This window comes from Papio anubis, chromosome 1, assembly GCF_008728515.1.
Source record: "Papio anubis isolate 15944 chromosome 1, Panubis1.0, whole genome shotgun sequence".
NCBI classification, from domain to species: domain Eukaryota; kingdom Metazoa; phylum Chordata; class Mammalia; order Primates; family Cercopithecidae; genus Papio; species Papio anubis.
In genome coordinates, this window is record NC_044976.1 from 212,590,284 (window position 1) to 212,617,988 (window position 27,705).

Here is a 27,705-nt window from a genome sequence, read left to right on the forward strand (position 1 = left end):
TCACAGACCTTGTGGTCGAGTTGGGTTTGAATCTCAGACATGGTCTGAGTCCATAGTCCATATTCTTCACCATTCAGCTACACTGCATCCCTGTCACTGAGCTTATCTCAGAGTTCAGCTGCATTTGCAGCCCCCTCACCATTCCCTGGTGACACCATTTACTGGCTCCAGTATTTACTCTTTGCGAATGACTCTACATCGATGAGTCTAGCTCTCACGGCTTCCTGGTTCACAGCCACGGTTCAACTGTCTGCTAGATTTTTTCACAGGGCTATCCTTTAGGCATCTTGGTGTCAGTATGACCAAAATACAACCTCTCTTCTTTTTCCACACCTTCTGGGCTCCCTATCCTCACCAGTCTCCCATCTGACCAACCATGGAACCATTTGAAATTCTGCCTTACTATTCCAGCAACCATCACAAGCTAGGCCTCTCGTGCCACACAGCCAAGCTGTGGATGCACAGGAAAAGTTCTTGAAGTAAATTAAAAGTGCTACTCCAGTGAACACAGGGATGATGTGAAAGCAAAACAGCCTAAATAGCCTAATGCTGATATGGACAAAGTCTGAGTGTCCGGATAGAAGATCAAACCAGCCACAACATTCCCTTAAGCCGAACGAATCCAGAGCAAAACCCGAACTCTCTTCAACTCTGTGAATGCTGACAGAGGTGAGGAAACTGCAAAAGAAAAGTTTGCAGAGGTTGGTTCATGAGGCTTGAGGAACAAAACCATCCCCTTAACATAAAAGTGCACAGAGAAGCAGCAAGTGCTGATACAGAAGCTGTAGCAAGTTATCCAGAAGCTCTAGCTGAGATAACCGATTAAGGTGGTCATAATAACAACTGGTTTTCAATGTTGAGAAAACAGCCTTTTATTGGAAGAAGATGCCATCTAGGACTTTCATAGCCAGAGAGAAGACAATGCCCAGCTTCAAAGCTTCGAAGGACAGGCTGACTCTCTTGTCAGGGGTTAATGTAGCTGGTGACTTTATGTTGGAAGCCAACACTCATTTTCCATTCCTAAAGTCATAGGGCCCTTAAGAATTATGCTAAATCTACTCTGCTTGTGCTTTACACATGGAACAATAAAGCCTGGATTACGGCATATTTACAGTGTGGTTTACTAAATATTTTAAGCCCACTGTTGAGACAAACTGCTCAGAAAAAAAAGATTACTTGCAAAATATTACTGCTCATGGACAATGTGCCTGGTTACCTAAGAGCTCTGACTGAGATGTACAAGGGGATTAATGTTGTTTTCATGCCTGCTAATATCCATTCTGCAGCCCATGGATCAAGGAGTCATTTTGACTTTTTGTTGTTGTTGAGGTAGAGTCTCGCTGTGTCCCAGGCTGAAGTGCGGTGGCACAATCTCGGCTTACTGCAATCTCTGCCTCCCAGATTCAAACAATTCTTCTGCCTCAGCCTCCCGAGTAGCTGGGATTACAAGCGCATACCACCGTGCCCAGATAATTTTTTCTATTTCTAGTAGAGATGGGGTTTCACTGTGTTAGCTAGAATGGTCTTGATCTCCTGACCTCGTGATCTGCCTGCCTTGACCTCCCAAAGTGCTGGGATTACGGGTGTGAGCCACTGCGCCTGGCCCATTTTTGTCTTCTAAGCAGAAAATGTATTCCTTTATTTAAGAAATACATTTTGCAAGACTATAGCTGTCATAGGTAATGATTCCTCTAATATATCTGGACAAAGTAAACTGAAACTCTTTTGGAAAGGATTCACCATTCTATATGCCATTAAGGACATTTGTGATTCATAGAGGAGGTAAAAATATCAAGATTAACAGGAGTTTGGAAGAAACTGATTCCAACCCTCATAGATGACTTTGAGGGTTCAAGACTTCAGTGGAGGAAGTCACTGTAGATATGATGGAAACAGCAAGGGCACTAGAAGGACTAGAGGTACAAGTGGAGCCTGAATATGGGACTGGATTGTTGCAATCTCATGATAAAACATTAACAGATGAGAAACTGCTTCTTCTGGATGGGAAAAGAAAGTGGTATCTTGCAACAGAATCTACTCCTGGTGAAGCTGTTGTGAGCACTATTGACTTGACAACAAAGGATTCAGAATATTACATAAACTCAGTTGATAAGCCGGTGGCAGGGTCCGGGAGGACTGACTGCAGTTTCGAAAGAAGTTCTACTCTGGGTAAAATGCTATCAAGCAGCATCGCATTGCTACAAGGAAATCTTTCATCAAAGGAAGAGTCAATCAATGTGGCAGACTTCACTGCTGTCTTATTTTAATTAAGAAATCGCAGCCGGGCACAGTGGCTCACGCTTGTAATCCCGGCACTTTGGGAGGCCGAGGCGGGAGGATCATGAGGTCAGGAGAGCGAGACCATCCTGGCTAACACGGTAAAATCTCGTCTCTACTAAAAATACAAAAAATTAGCTGGGCGTGGTGGCGGACACCTGTAGTCCCAGCTACTCGGGAGGCTGAGGCAGGGGAATGGCGTGAACGTGGGAGGCAGAGCTTGCAGTGAGCCGAGATCGCGCCACTGCACTCCAGCCTGGGCGACAGAGTGAGACTCTGTCTCAAAAAAAAAACCAAGAAATTGCCACAGTCACCCCAGCCTTCAGTAACCACCACCCTCAAATAAGTCAGCAGTCATCAGCAGGGATGTGAGACCCCATGCCAACAAAAAGCTGATGACTTACTAAAGGCTCAGATGATCACTAGTGTTTTTAGCACTAAAATATTTACTTGTTTAGGTATATACACTTTTTTAAGAAGCAGTGTTACTGCACACAGTATAGTGTGAACATAATTTTTATATGCACTAGGAAACAAAAAAAATTATGTGACTTACTTTATTGAGATATTTGCCTTACTATAGTGGTCTGAAACCAAACCTGCACTATCTTTGAGGTGTTACTGTAGATAATCATCCAGTATAATTTTTTGGTTAAATATATTTCATTTGATCATCTGTAAAGCTGGTATTATAGCTCTATTTACCCTAATATTCATGAAAGTCTGCATCATGTCTTATATTCCTATTAGATGGAAGTTAATATCTGTATTCATAACAGAGAAACTGAGGCAGGAGCTAACAAAGCACATGCATCAGGGATACCTGCAAGAAACTTTCCCTCGTCAAACTGAAGACCAAATATGCCATATCTCGCTTATATACTTTATATTCTAAATGGAGCTTGCTTTTGTGCTTTCAATTTAAATGCAGGTAAACAGTTACTATGTACAGATTAACAAAGTGCTGATCAAGTGAAATAGTCCCAAATTCTAAACAGAAAGAGTATGCTAAAGCATAAAACATTTTTATAATACATTAAAACTCACTATTATATTTTTCAAATAAAAGTGTCTTTACTACTCTTCAAATATTGCTCTTAGCACAGGAGTCTTTTAGGTGACAGTAGTAGTTCATGTAAATAAATAAAATTATTTCTCATATTCTACTTAGTTTGTGATTCACAGCCATTTGAAAATGAATTTTCTCACGCTAAGCAAACTTATCACTGCCCTATAGAAAATTACATATCAACATTTCCTTCCATATTTTGTATTTTTCCTTCTTCCTTCCACTACCCTCCTTTTTTCTCCATATAAAATAAAACAAAAAAACCCCACTTCTCTAGCTTTGAGATATATGTCTAGAAAGTATATCTTGAAAAATTAAAATCCCAAAGTCAAGTTTTATTAGCATAGTGCTACTGACAAACTAGAGGGATAAGGCATGAACATCACTGGAGGTTAAATAGCCTGGCCTTAAAGTCCTGCCATAGATAATAAAAAGTACACATTGATAATAGTAACACTATGCACATAGCAAAATAGAACCAAGTGAAAATACAGTGTATAACCCTTATTCCCTCTTCTGTTTGTATTACAACTATTTTTTATTTGAGGGTAGGGAAGTGTATTTGGCTCAGAAGAAGGGTTTTAGTCTTTCTAGTTTGGGGTAGAGGGAGCTTGAGAGAGGAGGCCTCCTGCCAGGAGGCATCTAGACATACAGGCACCACTGGATCTTTATATGGACGTCTTTTTCAAGGGAAGGGGAAATATGATGAGACAAGAGTAAGACCTGTGGTTGCTAGCTGAGCCTGGAAGTACAAAAAATGTGTCAAGTTGCTCTCTCTACAAGCATTTTGTCGGCCCATAATGATCCATGGATGCCAAAGCACATATATGCCTTTCCTCTAACTAGAACAACTGGCTTAAAATGCTTCAGTAATTACTCTCCTAAAAAGCTATTTGTATGTTAAAGCAAAAATGTTTTAAGCAGCACAATGAGATTAGAAAGGCATGTTTTCTCCAAGAATAAAAGCAATGACAAGTGAATAGTCTTTAAAAATAAAAAACTAAACATCAAACCAATGAGCCAGAAAAAACACAACTCACAGAAGTCAATGAAATAAAGAAAAAAAAGATGAACATTAAGATAGAGTAAAAGTTTGTTGTCTTCTAAAACCATCTATGAAATATTATGTATAAACTCTTTAATAACGTTCTCAAGTATACAACTTGAAGATTAAGGTCTTAAAGACAGAAGTAAGCTTAGTATGTACACAGTGAAAATGTTTAGGTAACAAATGGTATAGTGCAATAAAATTTAACATCTCACAAACTTTAAACAAAAAATCCTTATATTTTAAGTACTATAACATCTGCTTGAGTATAATCTCTCTTCAAAGTTCAGCCATAGTAAGTTATTATGTTATTAATTAAAAATCATCTGCAGCATAAATTTTATTTTTTGTACATAATCTAAATCTAAAAGTTACTATAAACATATTTATTTAATCTTCAAAATAATCATATTTTGTTTTACTTACTAAAGGGTTGAACTGACCATACTTAATGAGCTCATAGAAGTATGAGTGAAAATCTGCTTACCCTAATTCTCTCCAGAGAGCATTAGCCACATCTCTAACAGGTATACTATTACATCTTTGGAAGTTTAAAGGAAAGTAATCCATAAATTGCCTGCACAGTTCTTAATTATGTAGATCTGATACTGCCTCCCTTTCAAAGTTATACTTACTTATCACCATCTATAAAAGAAACTCTTAAAAAGGGAGGAGAGGGGAGAGAGAAAAGGTCAAAATAAATCAGTTCTACAATATGTTAGTGGCACAGGTATAGAAAAAAAAGGCAAAAAGTTGGATAGAGAGTAATACTACTGACTAAACAGAGTTCACAGTTATCTGTGGATTTCAGTTCTTAGACTACTAGTAAAAATGAAGTACAAGCTAAACTCTGTTACCAAGTTGTAACGTTCTTAGAAATTTTCAGTTCTTAAAGGTAAGTTCTGAAAACCAACCTGGCTATCTCTTCTCGATGAGCAGTCCAATCTCGGATGTAGTCTTCCTGCTCTTTAATCCGGTGCTTGAATGAAGAACTAGTAGGCATTGCTGATCCAGCGCTCTGCAAGCGAGTGGTTTTCAGGGCTGGAGAAGTACGTAGACGGGTATGTTTAGGGGAATTACGGTTTGATCCAAATTCATCTTCTGAGGTGGAAGCATAATCAGTAGGAAAGCGCCTCCATCTTGAATTTACTAAATTAGTTTAATTATTAAAAAAAGAATTATTATGTTATCATTTAAAGGAGGTAAAAGTCATGACTTCAAAACACCATGAGAGCGCACACACAGCACAATTTTCAAAAACTGACATACACATACCTCACAAAAACCATAAGTCTACTACTCCTTAGAGATAGAAACATTACACTTTGGTGAATTAAAAACAATGAAGAATCAAAAACATCGAAAGACCATGTTTTCCGTAGTGTGGTGAATAAACATTCAGATGAAAAATTTCACTAATGATAAACAACTAAGCAAGCTCTATCCATCGATGTTTAACTGGAGCACTTTTCAATTGCAAATATTTCTTATTTGAGTGAAAATATGAATTTTTCCAAAAAAAAAAGACAGTAACAACATCAACGACAACAAAAATAAAAACAAGGGAAAAGATTTCCTCATGCCACATGGACTTTCAACATGGAGATGGTAAAAACTCTCTTTTCCCAACACACAGACGTGCATAATTCCGGCTGTGGAAATTATGCCTTTATGGCAGAAAAAAAAAACATTACCTCTGTCATTCAACATCCTGTTACGCTATGGTTGGAAAAAATCTTTTTACATGGTAAAAAACACAACAAAGCATCTTCAGTACAACTCTCTGCTGCTTTGACACTGAAAGCATATGGTGAAAATAGACAATGGCATAAAATCTACAAAAAGCAAAACTCTACAAGCTTTTGTCACAACCATTGACATTGAAGGCACAGGAGATACTGTGAAGAGTCACATTAAAGAAAGTGGCAATCACTTTCTTATTTACAGTTAGTAAAGACATTTAAAAAATGGCATTGCTGAAACATTTAAAAAATCAGAAGACAAAGCAGACACTTTACTACTGTTAATATGAGAATCAAACATACAAATAATTTGTGAAGCATCAATAGAGGTACAAAAGAGAAATAAAGGCTAATTCCTGGTAAACTTCACAAGGACAGGAACCATGTCTGTTTAATCCAGTAACATATATCTAGCACTTAGCTGAGTGTTGGCTAGCAAATTTTTAACAAATATTTTGGAAAAAATGTAAGACTTCCTGGATATAAACACTTACTTTTCCGAAACCTAGTGAAAAGCATTAAATGTTATCGGCGTTTTAAAGTAATAAAACCTTAGCATCTTTTTCCTTTTCAATAGAAACTGACCCTAAGCTGCATAGAACCCAGAAGTTCCTCCACTCGAATTTTATGCCTTTTATGTCTTTTCCTCCAAAAAGTACATTTTTACCTGGGGATCTCTAAGGCTGAGCTTGCTCTCAGATAAAACTGGCATACCTTGCCACCAGAACCGGCTGAAGAAACAGAGAACTCTAGAATGAGGAATATGGCATAAATTAGAGCCTAGCGATCTGTCCTCATTCACACCCCTATGTGGATTAAGAAACAGAGAACTCTAGAATGAGGAATATGCCATAAGTTAGAGCCTAGCGATCTGTCCTCATTCACACCCCTATCTGGAGATCCTGATGTTTGGAACGACATTCATTCACAGATATGAGAGAATGAACAGATGCAGAAAGTTCATGGTTCTCTGTAAAAGTGTATGCAAATGCATATACTAGGTAATTAGTCATAGATTTTTTTTGAGGAGCTTAAACATAATTTCTGATTTTAACACTGTAAGATAATTTATTAACATAGATACTATTTTTACGATGGTGATAATGTACTCATTTCTAGATATAAAAACTTCCATGAGTTGAAGTGATCCTGAGACTTGAAACCAATTTTAGGAAAAGTTTAGGAACAAGAGTAAAGAGGTTTAGAAAGAATTAGAAATATGGCAGGCAAAATCAGAAATACTGTAAACAAATTTGTACTTCTCAAAAAAGTGTTTCATTAAATGCTAAATGTGTGTTTTTTTGCTATCTTACAATAGTGTTCATAAGGAAAAAAAAATCAATTGTTACATCAAATTTCCTGATTTTTGATTAGGCAACTATGGTCACCATACATATGATTGGAAACTAGAGAGAAAAGAAAAGCAATTAACAAAGAGCTTTAATAAACTGGAGAACATATGAAAACATAAGTATGATAAAACTAAGACAGTTAATTTCGAGGTAACTTAGAAAGAATGGCATTGATGGCTGAGAAAGAATGGCATCGATGGCTGACTACATGAAAGCAGAATGAGAGACTGAGTGCCAAGTACTGTTAATATATGTTAAATGTCAGGTGACCACATATAAGCAGAGCCATGCTAGAATTAACTTTAAATAGTCTGAGCTTAGGATCAAAAAGCAATTACATTTTGAGGAAAAAAGTAAGAGAAAAACTTCCTTTTCACAAACTTTCCATCTCTTTTCATAGGTTGGTCTACCTAGAAGTCAGTAAGAATAGTAAAGCTACTAACAATATCTTTTAAAAGCAATCAGAGGCCGGGTGCGGTGGCTCACGCCTGTAATCCCAGCACTTTGGGACACTGAGGCGGGCGGATCACAAGGGCAGGAGGTCGGGACCCTCCTGGCCAACATGGCGAAACCCCATCTCTACTAAAAATACAAAAATTAGCCAGGCGTGGTGGTGCATGCCTGTAATCCCAGCTACACGGGAGGCTAAGGCAGGAGAATCACATGAACCCAGGAGTCAGAGGTTGCAGTAAGCTGAGATTGCATCACTGACTCTGGCCTGGTGACAGAGCCAGACTCCATCTCAAACACAAAAAGAAAAGCAATCAAAAGAATATAGCATATTTTAAAAAGTAAAAGGTAACATCTTTAGGTACGTTCTTTTAAAATTGAGGAGGAAACTGGATAAAATAATCAGCCTATAGCACAGAAATAAAAATGTGATTAAAAATTATTAAGTAATTAAGAGCTCCCTTTGCCAGTGGAAAACATATCACACACGGTGTACTACGAAGAAAAGCTCCAGTTACCTCTGGACACACTGAGTCTGTGTAACAACGAACAGCAGAGCAGAGACTGAGTGAAATGATGGCTACTGGTGGAGAAGGAACTGGGAAAGGGAGTTCAATGCAAGGCCCTTTAACCTATTATTTCTCAAAGAATTAATTTCAAAACTTTTTGCTTTCTTAACATTTGCTTCCAAACTATACCAGCTACCCAACTTTTTTTTTTTCCCTAAATTCTCTACCACCCGCTAATTAACACCAAAGAAACTTCAAGTTAAAATATTTTAACTTTTCCCCCATCTACTTATTTCATAGAATTTTGGAACCAAATGACCTTTGACATGAGTCTAAATTCTTCCATTTACATTTACAGAGAAGAAACAGGCCCAGAGAGGTCTTACCTTGCTAAAATCACAGTATAAGCCAGGTCTATGGACTCCCAGACTTCAAAACTAATTCTCTGAGATTCCAAGTGTTGTATACATTCTACACTTTTGTTTCCAGTAAGTTTTTTTTTGAGATGGAGTGTCCCTCTGTCACCTGGGCTGGAGGGCAATGGCGCCATCTCGGCTCACTGCAACCTCCGCCTCCCAGGTTCAAGCGATTCTCCTGCCCTCAGCCTCCAGAGTAGCTGGAATTACAGGCACCCGCCACCATGTCTGGCGAATTTTTGTATTGTTAATAGAGACGGGGTTTCACCATGTTGGCCAGGCTGATCTCGAACTCCTGACCTCAGGTAAACTACCTGCCTCAGCCTCCCAAAGTCCTAGGATTATAGGCATGAGCCACCGTGCCCAGTCAAGTTGTTTTAAAAAGACAATCTAAATTTCTCATGTAATGATAGTTTTTCTGATTTCTGATTTCTACCTGTGTTGAAGAAAAACTTTTTCTTTCTCTTGAATTTTATTCAGCTTAAGTAACAATTTATAAAAATAAATTAGATTTTCTTAATATATTATTAGGCTCATTTGATGGGTTGATATTACTAAGGCATTTAAAGGTGTTTGAAACGCCAATCTCTAAGAGATTTATTGGTTAGTAAAGGCCTAGACAGCATATATATTAAAATGAAAGTTCCAAGATGGGCTTGATTAAGCTCGTAGCTAGAGCTACAGCATTCATTACAAAATTTAGTTTTTAATTATAAAATAGGCAACATTCCCTCTTGTGTTGTAGTACTAAACTACTATATTCACTACAAAAACATACTATCATTTATGATGTCTAGAGAATTAAAAAGGAAAAAAAGAGTTGTTAGTATCGTATTTCTGTGACTGTTCCAATTTCTTTGTTGGCATTAAAACGTGCAACTACAGATTTTGCAAACACACTTCAGAAAACACACATTGCATCTTCATACTATATCAGAATATTTTAGTGGAAAATTACCACAAACATGTTTTGCATGTATATTTATGAGCATGCAGCAATAAGATCAGTTGGGGAGAAAAACTGCTGACAATGCTCTGTTTTGTCCTTTGACCTGGAGAAAGAGTTAATTCAAGCCATGCATGTCCAACATTTAATTTCTACTGCCTGTAAACTGTGAAGATTAGAATTAAAAAGGGACAGCAAACAGTCTAAAAAATTTTTAAGGATATTAACATAATGTTTTTATTTTCTAAAATATGCACTTAAAACATAATGAAAACCAAGTGCTTTATTTTGATAATTCAAGGTCTTTAAATTTAAATATATCTTGCCAAAATAAATCTGGATATCTCAGTTACAACTTGGTATCAAGAATCACTGAAGGAGGCCAGGTGCCTGTAATCCGAGCACTTTGGGAGGCTGAGACAGGAGGACAGATCAGCCTAACCAATATGGTGAAACCTCGTCTCTACTAAAAATACAAAAAATTAGCCGGGCCTGGTGGCACACGCCTGTAATCCCAGCTACTTGGGAGGTTGAGGCAGGAGAATCACTTGAATCCGGGAGGCAGAGGTTGCAGTGAGCTGAGATCATGCCATTACACTCCAGCCTGGGCAGCAAGAGCAAGACTCTGTCTCAAACAAACAAACAAACAAACAAACAAACAAAAAATCATTGAAGGAATGTTTTGGGGAAAAAAAAACTAGTTAAACTCCTAGAAGCAAATTGCAAATTACATCAGAGAAACATAACAGAACTCTTCTCTTAATGCTAAATCTGAGATTTCCAATCTTCTATTTTTATTACACGTTACTTTAAAAAAACTCTTTTTTTTTTTTTTTTTTTTTTTAATGGAGACAGGGTCTCACTTGTCCCAGGCTGGAATGAAGTAGTGTCATCACAGCTCACTGAAGCCTTGAACTCCTGGGCTCAAGTAATCCTCCAACTTTGCCCTCCCCTAAAACACTGGGATTACAAGCAGGAAACACTGTGGTGGCCTAAAACTATTTTAAAGACATCATCTAAAATATGGAATTGGAAACATTACAGAATTATTTTTACATATCCAATTGGGACAATATCAAAGGTGCTAAGTTCAGATTATTTCCAAGGTCTTTAAAGTTTATACCGTGCACAGCAACACTGATCAGTATGATTTAACATTCTTTTAAGTCATGTTTCAAAAGATAAAAATTTTCTTTTTTTTTCCATTCAAAATAGTATAATTATCTTAAACAGAAATGTTATAATATCAAAGCACCTAAATTAGCAAAATCAAACAGGTATGTTTGTTTGTTTGCTTGATGACCTTCTCCACACAGCTATTATAGTATGTTCACACTGAATGAAAGATCCTGGCTACTGTCCTAGATAAGATGTAACACTATAAATGGGTACCTTGAGAGAATCTGAATATACAATCCCAGATTACAAGGTGGCTTTATGCTCATAAGGTGCAATAGAGAATATAAACTGGGTAAAACATCAGAATTGCAAAGATTTTAGTAAACAATACCAAAACCTTTATATGGTATATTGACCTTGCATATACTCCTGATAATAATCCAGTAGATTCCAGCTGTCTTCTGGAAGCTTGCATACAAGTAAACACTCAAACTATTTCTTAGAGCTAGAATAAATATGGCAGAACAACAACAGGCTGGGGATTAAAAGCCTTTGATTCTCATTCCGCCCCTGCCACAGCCATGTGCCCAGGGCAGGTTATTTCCTCTATTGGCCTCAGTTCCCTTAAGGGAATAACTCTTCTAACTCTTAAATTCCATGATTCTCATTATTTAATATACTGCTAGTAAGTATGAAAAGACCAAAATCATATACTTCAATTTGTCCTAGGGAATTTCATATACAATTCAAGGTTATTTTTGGACACAGAAAACTGAATATTTATCAAGTTCTGTATTCAAAGAAGCAGAAAATGAAATGTAGCTTTATATATAGCATCTTACAGTTGTTTCTTAGACTTGCTGAAGTAATAATATTTAGCTTGGATCTCAAGCCTTATCCTAAATATCAAGGAATAAAACCACATCATGTGTTAAGAGGTACTCCAAGCTACCTGGTAACACAGAAATTATGTTAAGACAGGAAAATACACACATATCTTAATGGAGATGAGGTGATAAAACACGGAGTATAGCAGAAGAAATTTCTTCAGGAAATGCAGCAGAGATGAAATGTGAATTGAAGAAGTAGAACCATAAGCAACAACAGAATGAAAAAAAAAACCAAAATAGTTAGTTTTAAAATATTTGGCAATAAATTTATGAACCACCAACCAAAGCTTCAAGTGTGGAAACGAGGACTGGAGTAATAAGGAAAATGTTGTCTAATTTTTTTTTGGAATCATGATTATATGTTATCCGGCTTCAGCCTACATCCATTTCTACCATAGACAGTGACCATCATTACCAAACCCACTGAGCAGCAAAGAGAGAGAGGTGAATGGAGTGGAGGAAAGCAGCAGTGAAAAGAGGAAGAAAAGTGAAAAAAGTATCATATGCAAAGTACCGTTCCTTTAGGGTCTTGTAGGATATAGTGTGGTAGATGTAAACCAATCAAAAATAAAAAGATGAAATTTCCTATCAACTTCCCCTCCACTTTTAACTCAAGACTTAGGGCTCACTGAGATGTCTGCCTACTGAAAACCATCACGCATCTGCAAGCCTGTTATAACAGCTGGCCTCCCACACTGGCCTTTGCAGCCACGCCCACATAGGAGGCTCATTATGAAGTAATGAGAACAGGCTTACAGGATACAAACAAATATCCACCTCATGACTCTTTGGTCACACATGTCTCTCAATGGCTTCAGCTCTGAACACAAAGTATGTAAGCAAACAAATATAACAACATCAGTTAAATTCTGGTGGAGAGTAAGTAGTTTTTGTAGTTATTATATTCAATTACACCTAATTACTAGAGTTAAACGATGTAACAGCACTTTTTGAGATAATGCTCATAACCAGTTAAATTTCCACAGCCCAGTATGGACAATATATGCTGAGTGATTCCCCATGAATCCATCTTCTTCCACTGAAATAAATTAAGGGTTAGTTTTCACCTGCTCCAACTATAAACAGATTTAACTTTAAAAAGTATAGGTAAAGTATGTGAGACATTTCAAAATAGGTAGGGGAAAAAAAGAACAAAACATTGATTATTTAACTCTGAAAGAAGTAATAAAGCATATGCTGCTTTTCTTCAAGTTCTTAAGGGCTTTGAATTAATGTGAGGATATTTAAAGGTTAAACACACGCTTTTAGAAGCACAATGTTAATTCCTACACTTTAAACCAGATAATGCCAGATAATCTAATTTTGACACACACACATCCAAATATATCACCAACTGGAGAATTAAAACTCCTAAATCAGCTCAATGAATTCCTAATTTTGAAATCACTATTTTGCCCCAGGACTTTAATTGGAAGTATATATAACTTCTGACTTTTCCATTTACTACGCTACATAAAACTATTTCATGGAACCTCCCCCGCCACCTCATATATCATAACTTTTGTTTTGAACGAGTATCTTGGGAAGACAACTAGACCCTTTTTTTTTTTAAAAAAAGGAACCCCAAAATATACAACATGCTAATGCTATTAGAAATCTGGATCCAATTTACCTGAAGCAGAGCCATGAGCTGAGGTCATACTTTTGACCTTGGAGTCTGAGAGTCGAGAGATACTGTTAGCTCTAATTCTAGGAGAAAATTTATCTGATGGTACTAATCTGGCTCCACTTCTAATGATGGCTTCTGCGGTCCTCGAAGAGGCACTACTTCTAGAAATTGTTGCTTCAGAGTCACTACGAGCTGACAGTGAGCCAAGTCGTGTTCTACGAGGCTGAGCCAATAAATCAATCCGAGAGATGTTACGCCTTCCTGTGGGAGGTTTTGATGTAGAACTTGTTGTGGATACTTCAGAAGCAACAGATGCTTTGTCAGCATCGGCAAGTTCACTGTCTGAAGCTTCACCAAGTCGTGCTCTGCGCAAGAGGGAAGTCCTGGTAGGTCGTGGCCTTGGAAGGGTGGTCGATTTACTGGATGAACCAGATACTACCGGAGAAGTCTTAGATTTCGTTACTTTACTTCCTTCCAGTTTGGAATGTACATGCTCATCAGCTGAGGTAAGTGGAGTCCGTCCATGAGGTTTACAGGAGTAAGTTTCTTGATCAGATGACATAATATCAGAGATGGCAGAATGAGGTACACTAGAGGTTTGATCATCATCGGTTAGGTCTACCGAAGGCTGTCTTATTCTCCCACTGGATTGAACAAATTTACGACCATCTGCTCTTGAACCCACATCTGTGGAACGACTTTTTGTTTTCTTTTCCATTTTTTCCCTAGTACCTGAAGATGACGATTTTGTAGCATCTTTGGAAGGAGAACCTGTGGAACACCTATCTTTATAGAGGCTAGTGAAACTCTTTCGCTTTTGGGTTGATTTTCTTTCAGTTTCTCCAGTAACCAGACTGATTGTACTAGCTGTATCTACATCAGATTCTGGTGAAATAGAATTGTCTCTATTATAACTGGGAGTGTCTGGTCCTTCATCAGTTTTATTATCTTCACGTAGTTTAGCTTCTAGAAAAGCCATGACTGCTTCTGTGTCTTTTAGAATAAGGGTTGTGTCCATACTAGAATCAGGATCTAAAGACTCACTTCTTTCTCGTATTCTACTTGCAGATGTTAATGCTAAAGAAGAAGGAGTAGAGGAAGTCTGTTTATTTATATGGGGAATAAGTTCTATGGGTATGTTTGGGCTGGGTTTTTCTATAGTGAAGCTCCCTTGTCGCACTAATGACTTGGAGGATTCCTTCTTGTCTCCTCCCTTTGGAGTCTGACTTTTCAGAATTTCCTCAGCTTTTCTTCTTTTGCTCTCACTTTGTGCCACTCTGTCTCCTTTGCTTGTAGAATGTCCTGAATTTTTTTCTGGAGGTTGTGATTCTTGTTTAAAAGGTTCCTCCCTACATTTATCTGTCTGACCTGAAACATTTTTGGAAGACAATTTAGTAGGTGTCCACTGAGCCTCCTCCCTTTGTTCTTGTTGTTGAAGTTTTGCTAATGTTTGCTTTACCAAAGAAGTTTCCTTATCAGGTTCATTTTTCTCCTTTCCAGGAGCAGAGCTGCCTAAGTGAAGTAGGGTTTTATTATCTCCACCAGTTTTGAGAGTCTCTCCATTTACTGCCCTGTTCATTTTACTCAAGGGTCTGTCGGCATCTTGTTTATCTTTCTGGTATACCTGTGTAGGTGCTTCTTTCTCCTGAAGTTCTGTGTCTTGTTTTTCTCCTATCTCTGACCTCTGTGTTATAACCTTTGCTCTGTGGCTCTCAAGAGACTTTTCTTCATTTGGAAGCTGGGGAAGAGTTCGTCTCCTTCTCTCTCCCTGGCTAGCCAAGGAAGTTGCAGAGCCAGTACTTCTCACTGTCATGCCAGACTCACTGATCTCTGTCTCTATAAAATAAAAACCACAAAGAAGGAATTGGTTAAGACAAAAAAATAAAAATAAAAGGAGCACCCTACAGTTGTCTGTCAGTATCCACGAAGACTGGTTCCAGACCCCTTCTTCCCCCAGGATACCAAATTCCAAGGATGCTTAAGTACCTTATATAAAGTGATGTAGTATTTGTATATAACCTACTCACACCCTCCCATATACTTTAAATCATGTCTAGATTACTTATAATACCTATTACAATGTAAAAGCTATGTAAATAGTTGTTAATACTGTATTGCTTAGTGAATAAGTACAAAAAACAAAGTCTATACACGTTCGGTGGGGACACGATCATTTCTTTTTCCCTCTCAAATATTTTCAGTCCTCAGGTGAATTCACAGATGCAAAACTCACTAATACAAAACCTATGGATGCAGAGGGCCAGCTATATTACATTACATTTTGAGATGTAATTAAAAATGACTTAGCCTAAAAAACAAGTGAGCCAGCATTGTGACTAAGTAGTTTAAAAAGTAAGTACAATTTCAAGCTGCACAAATAAGCAATTCCTAGAGGAGTCAGGAAGGCCAATTGTATGAGATGAAAATTAGAGTCATCTGATCATTTTTCTCCTTTCATATATTTTCTATTTATTAATTGACAAAAATTATGTATCTGTGTGGTGTATAACATGATGTTTGGCTACACGTATGCCATTATGGAATGGCTAAGTCAAGCTAATTAACATATCTATTACCTAGCATACTTATCCTTTTTGTGGTGAGAACATTTAAGATCTACTTTCAGCTATTTCAAATACACAATGCATTGTTACTAACTACAGTCATAATGGTATATAAGGGTCATCTGATCTTAAACCTAAATATATTGCTCTTCTTTCCTCTTAATGTGTTTTATAGAAGGAAAGTTCACTGTGTTCATTCTTGCTTTTGTAACCTTCCATCCTTGAGGTTTGCTCAAAAAGCCAGAATCTAACTATTGTAGATGTATACAGAGAATGTCAAATAAACATTGTTTATTTTCTGTATTTTCAACTACACAGTAGAGAAGAACAAAATATATAGTTTTTAAAAAGTATTATCTACTTCAAAGAATGACACTTTTGGATTTCCTAAGTAAAATGAAAAAGACAGCTTTAACATTTCAAAAAAATCTATAGCTGATTAAAAGAATTTTAAAAATTATAAGTATGAAATAGCAGAATTTTCACAGTCAGGACACAGCAAAATTTTATAAATTGAGAAGTTTTAAATTATAGTCTTCTGGTTATTAATGCCACATATGGAAATACAAAATCCCTTTCTTTTTTTTCAAGTAGAAGCCGATGAGAAAATATATATTTTGATTTTTCCACGAGAGAATTTGAGAATATTTAAGGATTTTCCTGACTGTTAAAAATGGAATGTATTTCTGAGAAAAAGGAGACATCTTTTCAGGGAAATATAAATTAACATATAAAGCTTCCTAATCCCTTAGGGATAAATGGAGAAAAGATACTAGATACAGCTTCTGTGGGTCTTTTTTTTCTCTTTATAATCCTAAAAGTTCAGCATTTAAATATCGTATCAATACAATGGTTATGATGGAGGAAAATCCTTACTGAACTGATAGATTTAACTTTAATTTAGTCATTAATCATGTTATATCTTGTTTTGTTTTTTCTTTCATATGTCTTATCTCCTTAGTACTAACTGAAGCATCTAGAATGTAATGGCTACTTTACCCTTTTGTATTTTTCTGGTATTTCTCATACTGCCCCCTCCCCATATACATTCAATATGTTTAACAAAAACATTTTACAATTTAAGTGGATTTATCAAGCTTATGTAAATAAGTTCATTTAAATATGATGAATAGAAATGAGATCATGAAAGCTAAGTGGTATATTATTTTTTATAACAAGGGTAGAACTTTGCTTTTCACAGATAATACTTAATAATTTTATAACAGATTCTTTGGTAAATTTATCTAGCCTTCTGTCTGGTTTCTTTGTTTCCTAAACACAGGGTATATGAAGCAAATGACTCTGTTCCCTCAAAAGAATTTTTGGTAATACTATCAATAACTTCTAGATTCTAATATAAATAAATGATGTAGCTTTTCTAGTACACTGCTATGTAGCTTCCTCAAATACTTCTAATACTTACAAAATTCTTAAAACAGATTTTTGGGGTGCCACAAGCCTGAGACAAAACAAATTTCCATTTGCAACCAGAACGAAATTAAGAAAACAGATAAAAACCATGTACAAAATCTCATCGAGGGTCTTTTTGTTTTTTAACTGTAAATGGGTATTTATTTTTCAACTTGGATAAGTTTTTTATTTTGATTTTTTATTGTAAGTTGACAATGTATATTTGTATATGTTTATGGTATATAAAATGTTGACCATAAATACAATGTGAAATAGTTAAATCAAGCTACTTAGCATATTCATCACCTCAAAGAGTAAACATTTTTTGTGATGAGAACATCTAAAAGGTGCAATACTACATTATGAACTCTATTCACCAGGCTGTGTAGTAGACCTCAGGAAAAAACAAGCTGCTTCCTCCTGTCTAGCTGAGATTTTGTACCTTTTCACCACCATCTCCTCATCCCCTTTCAGGGTCTTAACTAATGAACAAAATGCAATAATGAAATCCTTGAAGGCAAACAATTTCATTTTGTTTAAATAAATTTCATTTTGTTTGTAATAAAAATCATACGACATAGATTTGTAAGATTATTAATTTCTTTTTCATTAAATGTATCACATGAAGTAGGCACTCAATAAATACCTGTTGTATTTATGAATGAAATCATTTAGACCTGTCTTCAACTTATTTTTAAATTTTAACTTATATATACAATATATATATGCTTCATCTACATATGTAATATATATACACACATATATATTATGCTTCATCTACAAATTATTTCCTTATCTTCAGTTAAGATTATACTTTAATGAGAGCTGCATCATTAGTCAAAATGATATCTTAAGATATCAGCATATCAGAAAGAGTAGGAAGAGTTTTTATTTAAAAGTAAAAACACAAAATTTAAAAACCATTCTTATTTTCAACAGCAGAAATTTACAACTAAAAGGAAAAGTGCCTTGGAATGAACTATTAAATCCAAGCTGGTGTCTGTTCACCTGTCCTTAGAAGTCTCAACTTATGAAGTCCACAGAATTTCTCAAAAAACAGTTTTATCACTTTGAATTTGTCCCCTGCTTAATATCCCTCAAAATATACAATATCTAATAAAAATCAGCGTTTTACTTATAAAATAAATTCATGTATCAGCATGAGAATATGTGAATTGTTTATTTAGGTTTAACTTCCTTCTTACTATATAGATTTGGCTTGTTTTTATAATAACAACTGATATATGATTCACAAAAAACAGAAGGAAAGAGTAAGAGAAAGAGAGAGAAATGGCGAAAGAGAAGAAAAAAGGGATAAAGAATAAAAGGGAGGAAGAATGAAAGAGAGAAAGAGAAAGAATACCATTCTCTAAAGGAAGAGGTGCAGAAAATTCCATTATCCTTTCTTCTTGATCATGCCTTGTATGATTGGCAGCCAAACTAGCCCATTGTGAAACCCAGCGTTTGCTTCCAGATGAAGACGTGCCTTCCTAAAGGGGAAAAATAAGAAAACGAAATCATGCAGCCTGGTCATATCTGAGTCTCATGAAAGACAATTTCATTTAGTCACAGTAACTTGTCATACAAACCCATAAGTAAACCTCACCTTGCTATATTATCATTTATTACCTTTTCTCTTACATAAAATAAAAATTCTCTAGAAAATAAAGATTTTCTCTGAAAACAAACTATGTTACTAAATGAAACTGTTTTGTTAAATTCTCAATGAAAAATCTCTAGAGAAGCCAAGGCTTCATATGAAAACTGTAATGACAACTAGGGAGTGGAAAGCTATGACGGAAACTTTATTTTGAACTAGTCAAAACAAATATTTCATTGAAAGTGTCAGATTTGGGCCGGGCATGGTGGCTGACGCCTGTAATCCGAGTACTTTGGGAGGCTGAGGTGGGCAGATAACGAGGTCAGGAAATTGAGACCATCCTAGCCAACGTGGTGAAACCCTGTCTCTACTAAAAACACAAAAATTAGTTGGGCATGGTGGCGCATGCCTACAATCCCAGCTACTCGGGAGGCTGAGGCAGATGAATGTCATGAAACCAGGAGGTGGAGGTTGCAGTGAGCTGAGATCACGCCACTGCACTCCAGCCTGGCAACAGAGCGAGACTTTGTCTCAAAAAGAAAAAAAAAGTGCCAGGTTTGATAGATTAATAATGACAAGCTAAACACTGAAGAAGTGAAGACTTCAAATAGATAAATCACTACATGATTTCAAGAATAGTATGTAAGAATAGTAAGTATAGGCCAGGTGTGGTGGCTCATGCCTGTAATCCCAGCATTTTACGAGGCCAAGGCGGGTAGACCACCTGAGGTCAGGAGTTCAAGACCATCCTGGCCAACACGGTGAAACCCTGTCTCTACTAAAAACACAAAAATTTGCCGGGCGTGGTGGCATGCACCTGTAGTCCCAGCTACTTGTGAGGGTGAGGCAGGGGAATCTCGTGAACCCGGGAGGCGGAGGTTGCAGTGAGTTGAGATTGTGCCACTGCACTCCAGCCTGGGTGACAGAGCGAGACTCTGCCTCAAAAAAAAAAGAAAAAAGAAAAAAAAAAAAAAGAATAGTAAGTATAGAGAATGACACACATACAGTGAAGCCTCCTAAGGATACTAAAGCCTGTTGCATCCTTAATCCCATCCAAGGTTTTCTGTTACCTGCCCACATTTCTGAGTAGTGAAGGTGGTACCAGAGCCATGTGGACCATGCTAAGAATACCAACAGTATGAGTGCCACTGACACACGCTTATGTAAAACCATTCTGTGAAGTGTTCTAAATGGCCTGTTAGGTAATTCCTACAGAAGAACCTACTAGGGCTATAGCTGTTGCTTGGCAGGGGTTGAGGGAATAGAGAAGAGAGAAGAGAGTCTATTTAAATTCACATTTACCAAAACCATTCCTGGGTTACTCAGAATGGCAACATATTGCCTCAAATAACTATCACCTGCTTTCAATAAGTAAATTAAACATCTCATAAAACAGGAACCAGAATTAAAATTCTCCCAATCATGGGGAAATAATGAGCCCTAAAATACAGTAATTGCTTTGACAGTTTTCGGGAAGTAGACCATATAAAGAAACAATTTTAACATTAATAAACAAACATATAGGTCTATTTACCTGTATGTAAAAAACAAATCTTATTTATACTTAATACAAATGTTAACATTTTATTTATATTTTCTTTATTTATACCTTAAGATTTTCTTCTTTTATATTTCATTTTTTTCTTTTATTTTCCATTTTATATTAATTTATATTTGTATGTTACAAATTAGCTTATTTCCTGAGAGACACTATAGCATGAGTGAGAGAATGAAAGCTTCCATTGAATGCTAGTTCTTATTATCTGAGTAAATAATAATTAATACTTCTGCCTTAGATACTTTTTTTACATTTCTTTTTGACACATCAATGTGGTATGAAATTCTTTTTTTTTTTGAGACGGAGTCTCGCTCTGTCGCCCAGGCTGGAGTGCAGTGGCCGGATCTCAGCTCACAGCAAGCCTCGCCTCCCGGGTTTATGCCATTCTCCTGCCTCAGCCTCCTGAGTAGCTGGGACTACAGGCGCCCGCCACCTTGCCCGGCTAATTTTTTTGTATTTTTTTTAAGCAGAGATGGGGTTTCACCGTGTTAGCCAGGATGGTCTCGATCTCCTGACCTCGTGATCCGCCCATCTTGGCCCCCCAAAGTGCTGGGATTACAGGCTTGAGCCACCACGCCCGGCTGTATGAAATTCTAATATCATTTCTGATAAAGGCAAAAAACATTTGTTAAGTGCATAAATCTCAGGCAAGTAATACGCTGGATGCTTTATATACTTCATTAAATTCTCTATAAATAGATTTTATCAAAAATGCCATTTGTGTAGATGAGAAAACAGAAGATAAGGGAGAAGTGACTGATTCAAAAGCTCTGAGCTAAAAGTGGCAGCTCTGGGTCAGATCTTTCTAGCTCTACTATACATACTGACTGTAATTATCGTAACCAAGCAATCCTTAATTAGTTTCATATTATTGTAAGTATATCCTGGGCTGTACTGTATTTGCAGTTACTGAGGTATATAAATTGTATCTATTAGGCAGTGCCCCAGTGCATGTTTCCTGGTATGATACACAGGAAACATACACTTCCAAGAAACCATAAGCAGCATATGTTTCTTGTTTTATCTCATAATGCCAATCAGAACTATGAGCATATAGCTCATTAACTGCTTACTGAAACATAATATTTTCCTCATTGACAAAATAATATTTTTAAAACTTAATAAAAATTAAAGTTGAATTATTATAAAATTGCTTTAGGCTTTCATTAGAAAATAAATTTGTAAAAATTTAGTTCTTAGAAGCATTTTATAAGGAGATACATTAATTGCTTAAAATAATGTAATTTACAAATGATAAGAATTCAGGCTGGGTGCGGTGGCTCATGCCTGTAATCCTCACAATTTGGGAGGCTGAGGTGGGTGGATCACTTGAGGTCAGGAGTTCGAGACTAGCCTGACCAACATGGTGAAACCCTGTCTCTACTAAAAATACGAAATTAGCCGGGCATGGCAGTGCACATCTATAATCACAGCTACTTGGGAGGCTGATGCAGGATAATCACTTGAACTCAGACGGCAGAGGTTGCAGTGAGCCGAGATCGTGCCATTGCACTCCAGCCTGGGCAACAGAGTAAAACTCCGTCTTGGACCAAAAAAAAAAAAAAAAATAGAATTTATACTTTATGCATACAAATAGGTACACAGAAGAGATGTATACCTCTGAGTGGTGAAATCCAGATGTAGTTAGTGGTTTTCTTTCTTCCATTACTGCTGCAGCGGAACTGAGAGCCCAATCTTTTATTAGATCTTTATGTTTTTCATTGATAATAGGCCTATTATAATCCTGATTGTCATCTACTCCAAACACCTAGAGGGAAAAATTATTTTATAAATGAAAATGAAAAGTCTGAGCACAAGATTAATATGTGAATAATATAATTAACTTCAGAGGCAAATAAAAATATTCTAAATTAATTTTAATAGTTAATTTCAAAACTAAGGAAAACTTCTTGAATCACAGTAACAGCTAATTGTGATAGCTGGAAAGGAAAGCAGGCAGACATAGCTTATGTGAAAGTAATTATCCTTTTTTCTTTTCTCTTTTTTTTTTTTTAGACAGAGTTTCACTCTTGCTGGCTAGAATACAATGGCCTGATCTCGGCTCACCGCAAACTCCGCCTCCAGGGTTCAAGCGATTCTCCTGCCTCTGCCTCCCAAGCAGCTGGGATTACAGGCATGCGTCACCACACCTGGCTAATTTTGTATTTTTAGTAAAGACAAGGTTTTTCCATGTTGGTCAGGCTGGTCTCAAACTTCCAACCTCGGGTGATCCGCCCACCTTGGCCTCCCAAACTGCTGGGATTACAGGCGTGAGCCAACGCGCCCGGCTGAAAGTAACTATCCTTTTTTTAACATTTAGCAAATGTCCTGTTTGATTAAAAAAAAAAGAAATATTCAAGACATATTTTACTTGTTAAAAGATGTAATACGCCGGGCGCGGTGGCACACACCTGTAATCCCAGCATTTTGGGAGGCCGAGGTGAGCAGATCACTTGAGGTCAGGAGTTCCAGACCAGCCTGGCCAACATGGTGAAACCCTGTTTCTACTAAAAATACAACAATTAGCTGGTACCACGCGCTTGTAGTCCCAGCTACTTGGGAGGCTGAGGCAAGAAAATAGCTTGAACCCAGGAGGCGGAGGTTACAGTGAGCTGAGATCAGGCCAATGCATTCCAGCCTGGGCGAAAAAGTGAGACCCTGTTTAAAAAAAAAAAAAAAAGATTTAATAATGTTGTTAAACACTACAATAATGCAAAGAGTATCTCTTCCGTTTCTTTTCAGCTTCTTTGCTCTATTATTTTTGTGATACCTGTTGGAAAACTATGAACATGTGGCTCATTTTATCTGTTCCTTCCCCATCAAGTGTTTACCATTTACATATCTGAGTTACAGTTACACATATAATTTTCTAAGATGCCATTTTATTATATAATTGCAACATAGTGGATAGCATAATTTTCAAACTGTATTTGCCTAACAATCACTTAAAGACCTTTGTTTGAAATGCAGATTCCAGGCGTATTCAAGATTAACTGCTTCAAAAAGCAAGTTGTCAATGTCCAACACTTTTGAAAAGTTCTAAATACAAAGACAGACAATGGTGTGCTTTTCTTTTATGGGCAGGACCTAAGTCTTACTCATTTCCTGGCACATAATAGGCCCTGGATGTCGTAGAACAGATTGGAAAAATTTTAGGCATATAAATTTTAACATTCTATTCTGCTATTAAATCTCCACTTTGTTCCCAATTTTTATTCTTTATAGTTATTGTTTGTGGCTCTGATTATTACAATCTAGAAAAATATCATGTGTTTGAATGAGCAATTTGCAGACAGGATCTTTAGGATATAACCAGAGAGCCTTCATTTTCTATAAGGAGAAACTACCTCAGGCTCAACTGTTTTCTGGCATAAAGTTTTAATGGTCTTATAGTACAGCTATCTGATAAGCTCTGAAGTTCACATTTAGTGAAACAGATATCAGACTTTCTCATTCATTAAAACTTGAAAATTTTACCACTAGATGGCCTTATTACTTAATATTTAATTCTAACATAACCATAATTGTCAAGAATTATGATTTAATATTCCTTGAACTCCTCAATATTTAAATTATCTTTGCTTTAGGAGCAAACAACATATTATTTTAAATCAAATATGAATTTTAATCCATGGAAGCACAGTGCACACAAGGGAAAAAACAAAAACTGCTTAGTTTTGCTTAACATTAGGGTGACTTAATAGCAGTGAAAATTCCAGAGTATAACCTGTGTCCTCTACCTTTATCCCCCACGTGCACAGAAAGCAAATTATAGCTATTCAAGTTATTTGTGTCCGTCTTTAAAAATGTTAATCATTCCTAACTCAAGTCATTGAACTCCAATTTTACTGGTTTATTTCCTTATTTTATAATTACTAACAAAAATCTAACTCAAGTTTGAAAGTAAAAATAACCACATAAGTACTTGCATTTTTGCATCTCTTTGACATGTGATTTAGAAATTACCTTGAGTGGTTTTCTGATTAATATTTAATTCTAATCAACACTAAAAACTTGATTTCCTCAAACATCTAAGTACCAGCAGTTTCCAATAAAATATCATGAACCTCTCTAAATCACTTCTGACACCACTTTGAAATGACAACAAAAAACACACACAGAACTAATCCTGTGAGGAAGTGGAGCTGAAGTTAGACAGAAAATACTTGGATGACGCTCAACAGATTCCTTTTAAAGCATATAGAGACAGCTATACATACATTATTAAGTAACAATTATTTCTTCTCCAAACAAGTGGTAGGGCCTGACCTACTACGCTGTGGGGAAAGAAGCCTTCAAGTTTCACATCTGTTTTGATAATGTTTTGAAAAATTAATGATAGCAATGACTACCAGTCCAGATTGAAATCCGTATCTATTCGTTTCTTCGTCTAAGAAGAAAAACATCCACTTGTGACAACTTTTATGTGAAAACAAAGATATAAATTTTATACTGTCTATATACTTAAAGTTAGTGTACTTTTCACACTTATAAAAGATACCTACAATCTGAAAAAAAAGGGCTGATAATTGTACAGAACTTGAGAGCTCCTCAAAACCAAGACCAAGTATACTAGGTTCTCTCACTTTTCATTCTAGATTCTGGTCCTAGGTGATTTCACCTAGGAACATGCAAGGCTTCACTTCAATTACCAACTATAGATGTTGCTTACTGTCATCCCACCTGCTGGAAGGGGCTCAAAGATATTTCTTTTTTTTTGAGATGGAGTCTTGCTCTGTTGCCCAGGCTGGAGTGCAGTGGTGCAATCTCGCCTCACTGCAAGCTCCACCTCCCGGGTTCACGCCATTCTCCTGCCTCAGTCTCCCAAGTAGCTGGGGTTACAGGCGCCCACCACCATGTCTGGCTAATTTTTTGTATTTTTAGTAGAGACAGGGTTTCACTGTGTTAGCCAGGATGGTCTCGATCTCCTGACCTCGGGATCCGCCCGCCTCGGCCTCCCAAAGTGCTGGGATTACAGGCGTGAGCCATGACGCCCGGCCTCAAAGGTATTTCAAACACAGTATCTCAGCTCTAGGCTCATGATTCTCTTCTCTGGTCTGGTCTCAATCAAAATCCCAAATATGTGATAGTACAAAATCCAGGTCTTTCATTCAGCTAGGAACTTCTGTAGGCTAGAAGTCCACAGTGGGGAAGGAGATGAGATACCTAATATTTATGCTTGCATCCCAAGTTTGTCAGTCTCTAATTCTTCCAGAGTAGGATCAAAGGCAGGCAAAATAGGACAGGAGTAGAAAACTTCCTTGTGAACTTGCACTTGCTCGCAGAGCTGTCTGGGCTTGGCAGACGTTTTACAGACAACTCGTTTGTACTGGGGGTAGGAAGTGGCTTTCATATGTTGTCTCCTACAGTTCCCCCGATCTGAGTAGACACATCTCTATTTGTGGAATGAGCCGTGACCCCTCCCCCATGGCCTCTAGGTTTGGGGTAAGAAGGCAGTACCTCCCTCCCTTTCCCACTCCAACAATCACGAAACAATCTTTTCTTCTGAATACATTTGTGGATTTGGCATTTCACATCCAAAGCTCAGTGGCTACTGTAAACAATTTTAACAACCTGTTATTGAGGAATGGCACTTACTCTCCGCAGGCAGGCTACTCAGCCAGTCACTGCAGGGGATTACAAAATCTATATGACGGTCTTTGCTTTTGAGGAGGTTAGGTCTAATAAAGGAGCTTATAAAAAGAAGAGGATGTCACCTGAAAGAACTATGCAGGAATATTCTGTAATTAAAACCAAATATCCATAAGAACCAAACTAGATTTTTAGATTTTAGTTTTAAGTTTAAAGAGACTAAACATTCTCCAGATAACGAACTCGTACAATACAAACCAAACCTATGAAAAGTTTGATTCTGATTTTTTTCACTAGCATATTATGATCATAGTCATTATCATTTAAAAGCTCAGTCTGTGCAAAGAAAGTCCACAGTGTCCAATTCTGAAATCAGAATGGTGAGGATGGGGGATACAGGGTCAATTTTCGTGGTGATAAATATCCTACCTACTGAATATTTGCAGAGAGGTCAAAATTTACATTTAGTAACATCAGATACAGGAAGCTTGCTGATTGTGACAGAAAACAGAGATCACTGTGCACGAAGAGAAGTGCCGTGGGGTAAGATGTAGGCACAGAAATATAGTAATACAACATAGAGCAAAACAATTCAATAGCAATAGTGCTAATTTATTAGCTTAAAAAATATCCAAATTAGTTGGAATTCAGAATTCATCTTTCCACAGAAATGAGAAATATAATGGCAGATTAAATACCTCACTTCTATAGTCTTATTTTAAAGTAACAACAGAATAACAGTATTGCATTAGTGTATCAATCACATCAAGGTGTCCAAGTAAAAATGTAGTCAAGTTTCAACCTCAGATAACCAGAACATCTTTCTCCTCAATGAGCAAATGAGCAAAGACTTCTTGGGTAAGGAGAGCAGGGTCTCTGTTAGATCAAACCAACAGTAGAGGTCCCCATGGCCCATGAAAATAATTTAACACATAATTACTTTAAGAATTATGCAGAATTCTAGCCACTAGGGTCAAAGAACTAAATAAGGATGATTTAAGAGGAGAATTTATTTTTGTAACTGTCCATGAAAATCTAATTTTACTTTTAAAAAGAAAAATCCCTTAAAATTCAATGGAATAAACTATTCTGAATATTAAACACTGTGATTTTTATCGCATATTTGTAATCAACTTTTAAATTTAAAATTCAGACAGAATTATTAGAAGAGCACAGAAAGGGAGCCAGGAGAGACATTTTATAATTTATCCTGGTACACAAATAAATATAAGTACACACACATTCATAGCAGTGTTACAACAGCCAAAGGAAGAAGCCACACAATTATCCATCTGCGGATGAATGGATGAAGAAAATGTGGTTTATGCACACAGTAAGATATTTATTCAGCCATAAAAAGGAATGAGCAGGGCGTGGTGGCTCATGCCTCACTTTGGGAGGTCGAGGTGGGTGGATCACCTGAGGTCAGGAGTTTGAGACCGGCCTAGCCAACATGGCGAAACCCCCTCTCTACTAAAAATACAAAAATTAGCCGGGCGTGGTGGCATATGCCTGCAGTCCCAGCTACTAGCG

The 27,705-nt window shown here is 36.8% G+C and overlaps 1 protein-coding gene across 15 annotated transcripts in view; it reads right to left on the reverse strand.

Annotated features, from left to right (window-relative positions):
- The window catches only part of CEP170 (centrosomal protein 170), a 129,650-nt gene that overhangs the window by 26,418 nt on the left and 75,527 nt on the right, over positions 1-27,705 (reverse strand). For 11 of the 15 annotated variants that reach the window (XM_003893687.5, XM_009196370.4, XM_003893688.5 and 8 more), the window contains 4 exons: positions 22,199-22,348; positions 18,786-18,912; positions 13,452-15,284; positions 5,309-5,543 (listed from right to left, as the gene is read on the reverse strand). In XM_003893687.5, coding sequence (XP_003893736.2) covers positions 5,309-5,543; positions 13,452-15,284; positions 18,786-18,912; positions 22,199-22,348 — 2,345 coding nt within the window. The remainder of the gene's footprint in view (positions 1-5,308; positions 5,544-13,451; positions 15,285-18,785; positions 18,913-22,198; positions 22,349-27,705) is intronic. The other 4 variants (XM_003893689.5, XM_017958000.3, XM_017957952.3 and 1 more) reach the window with 1 other exon arrangement.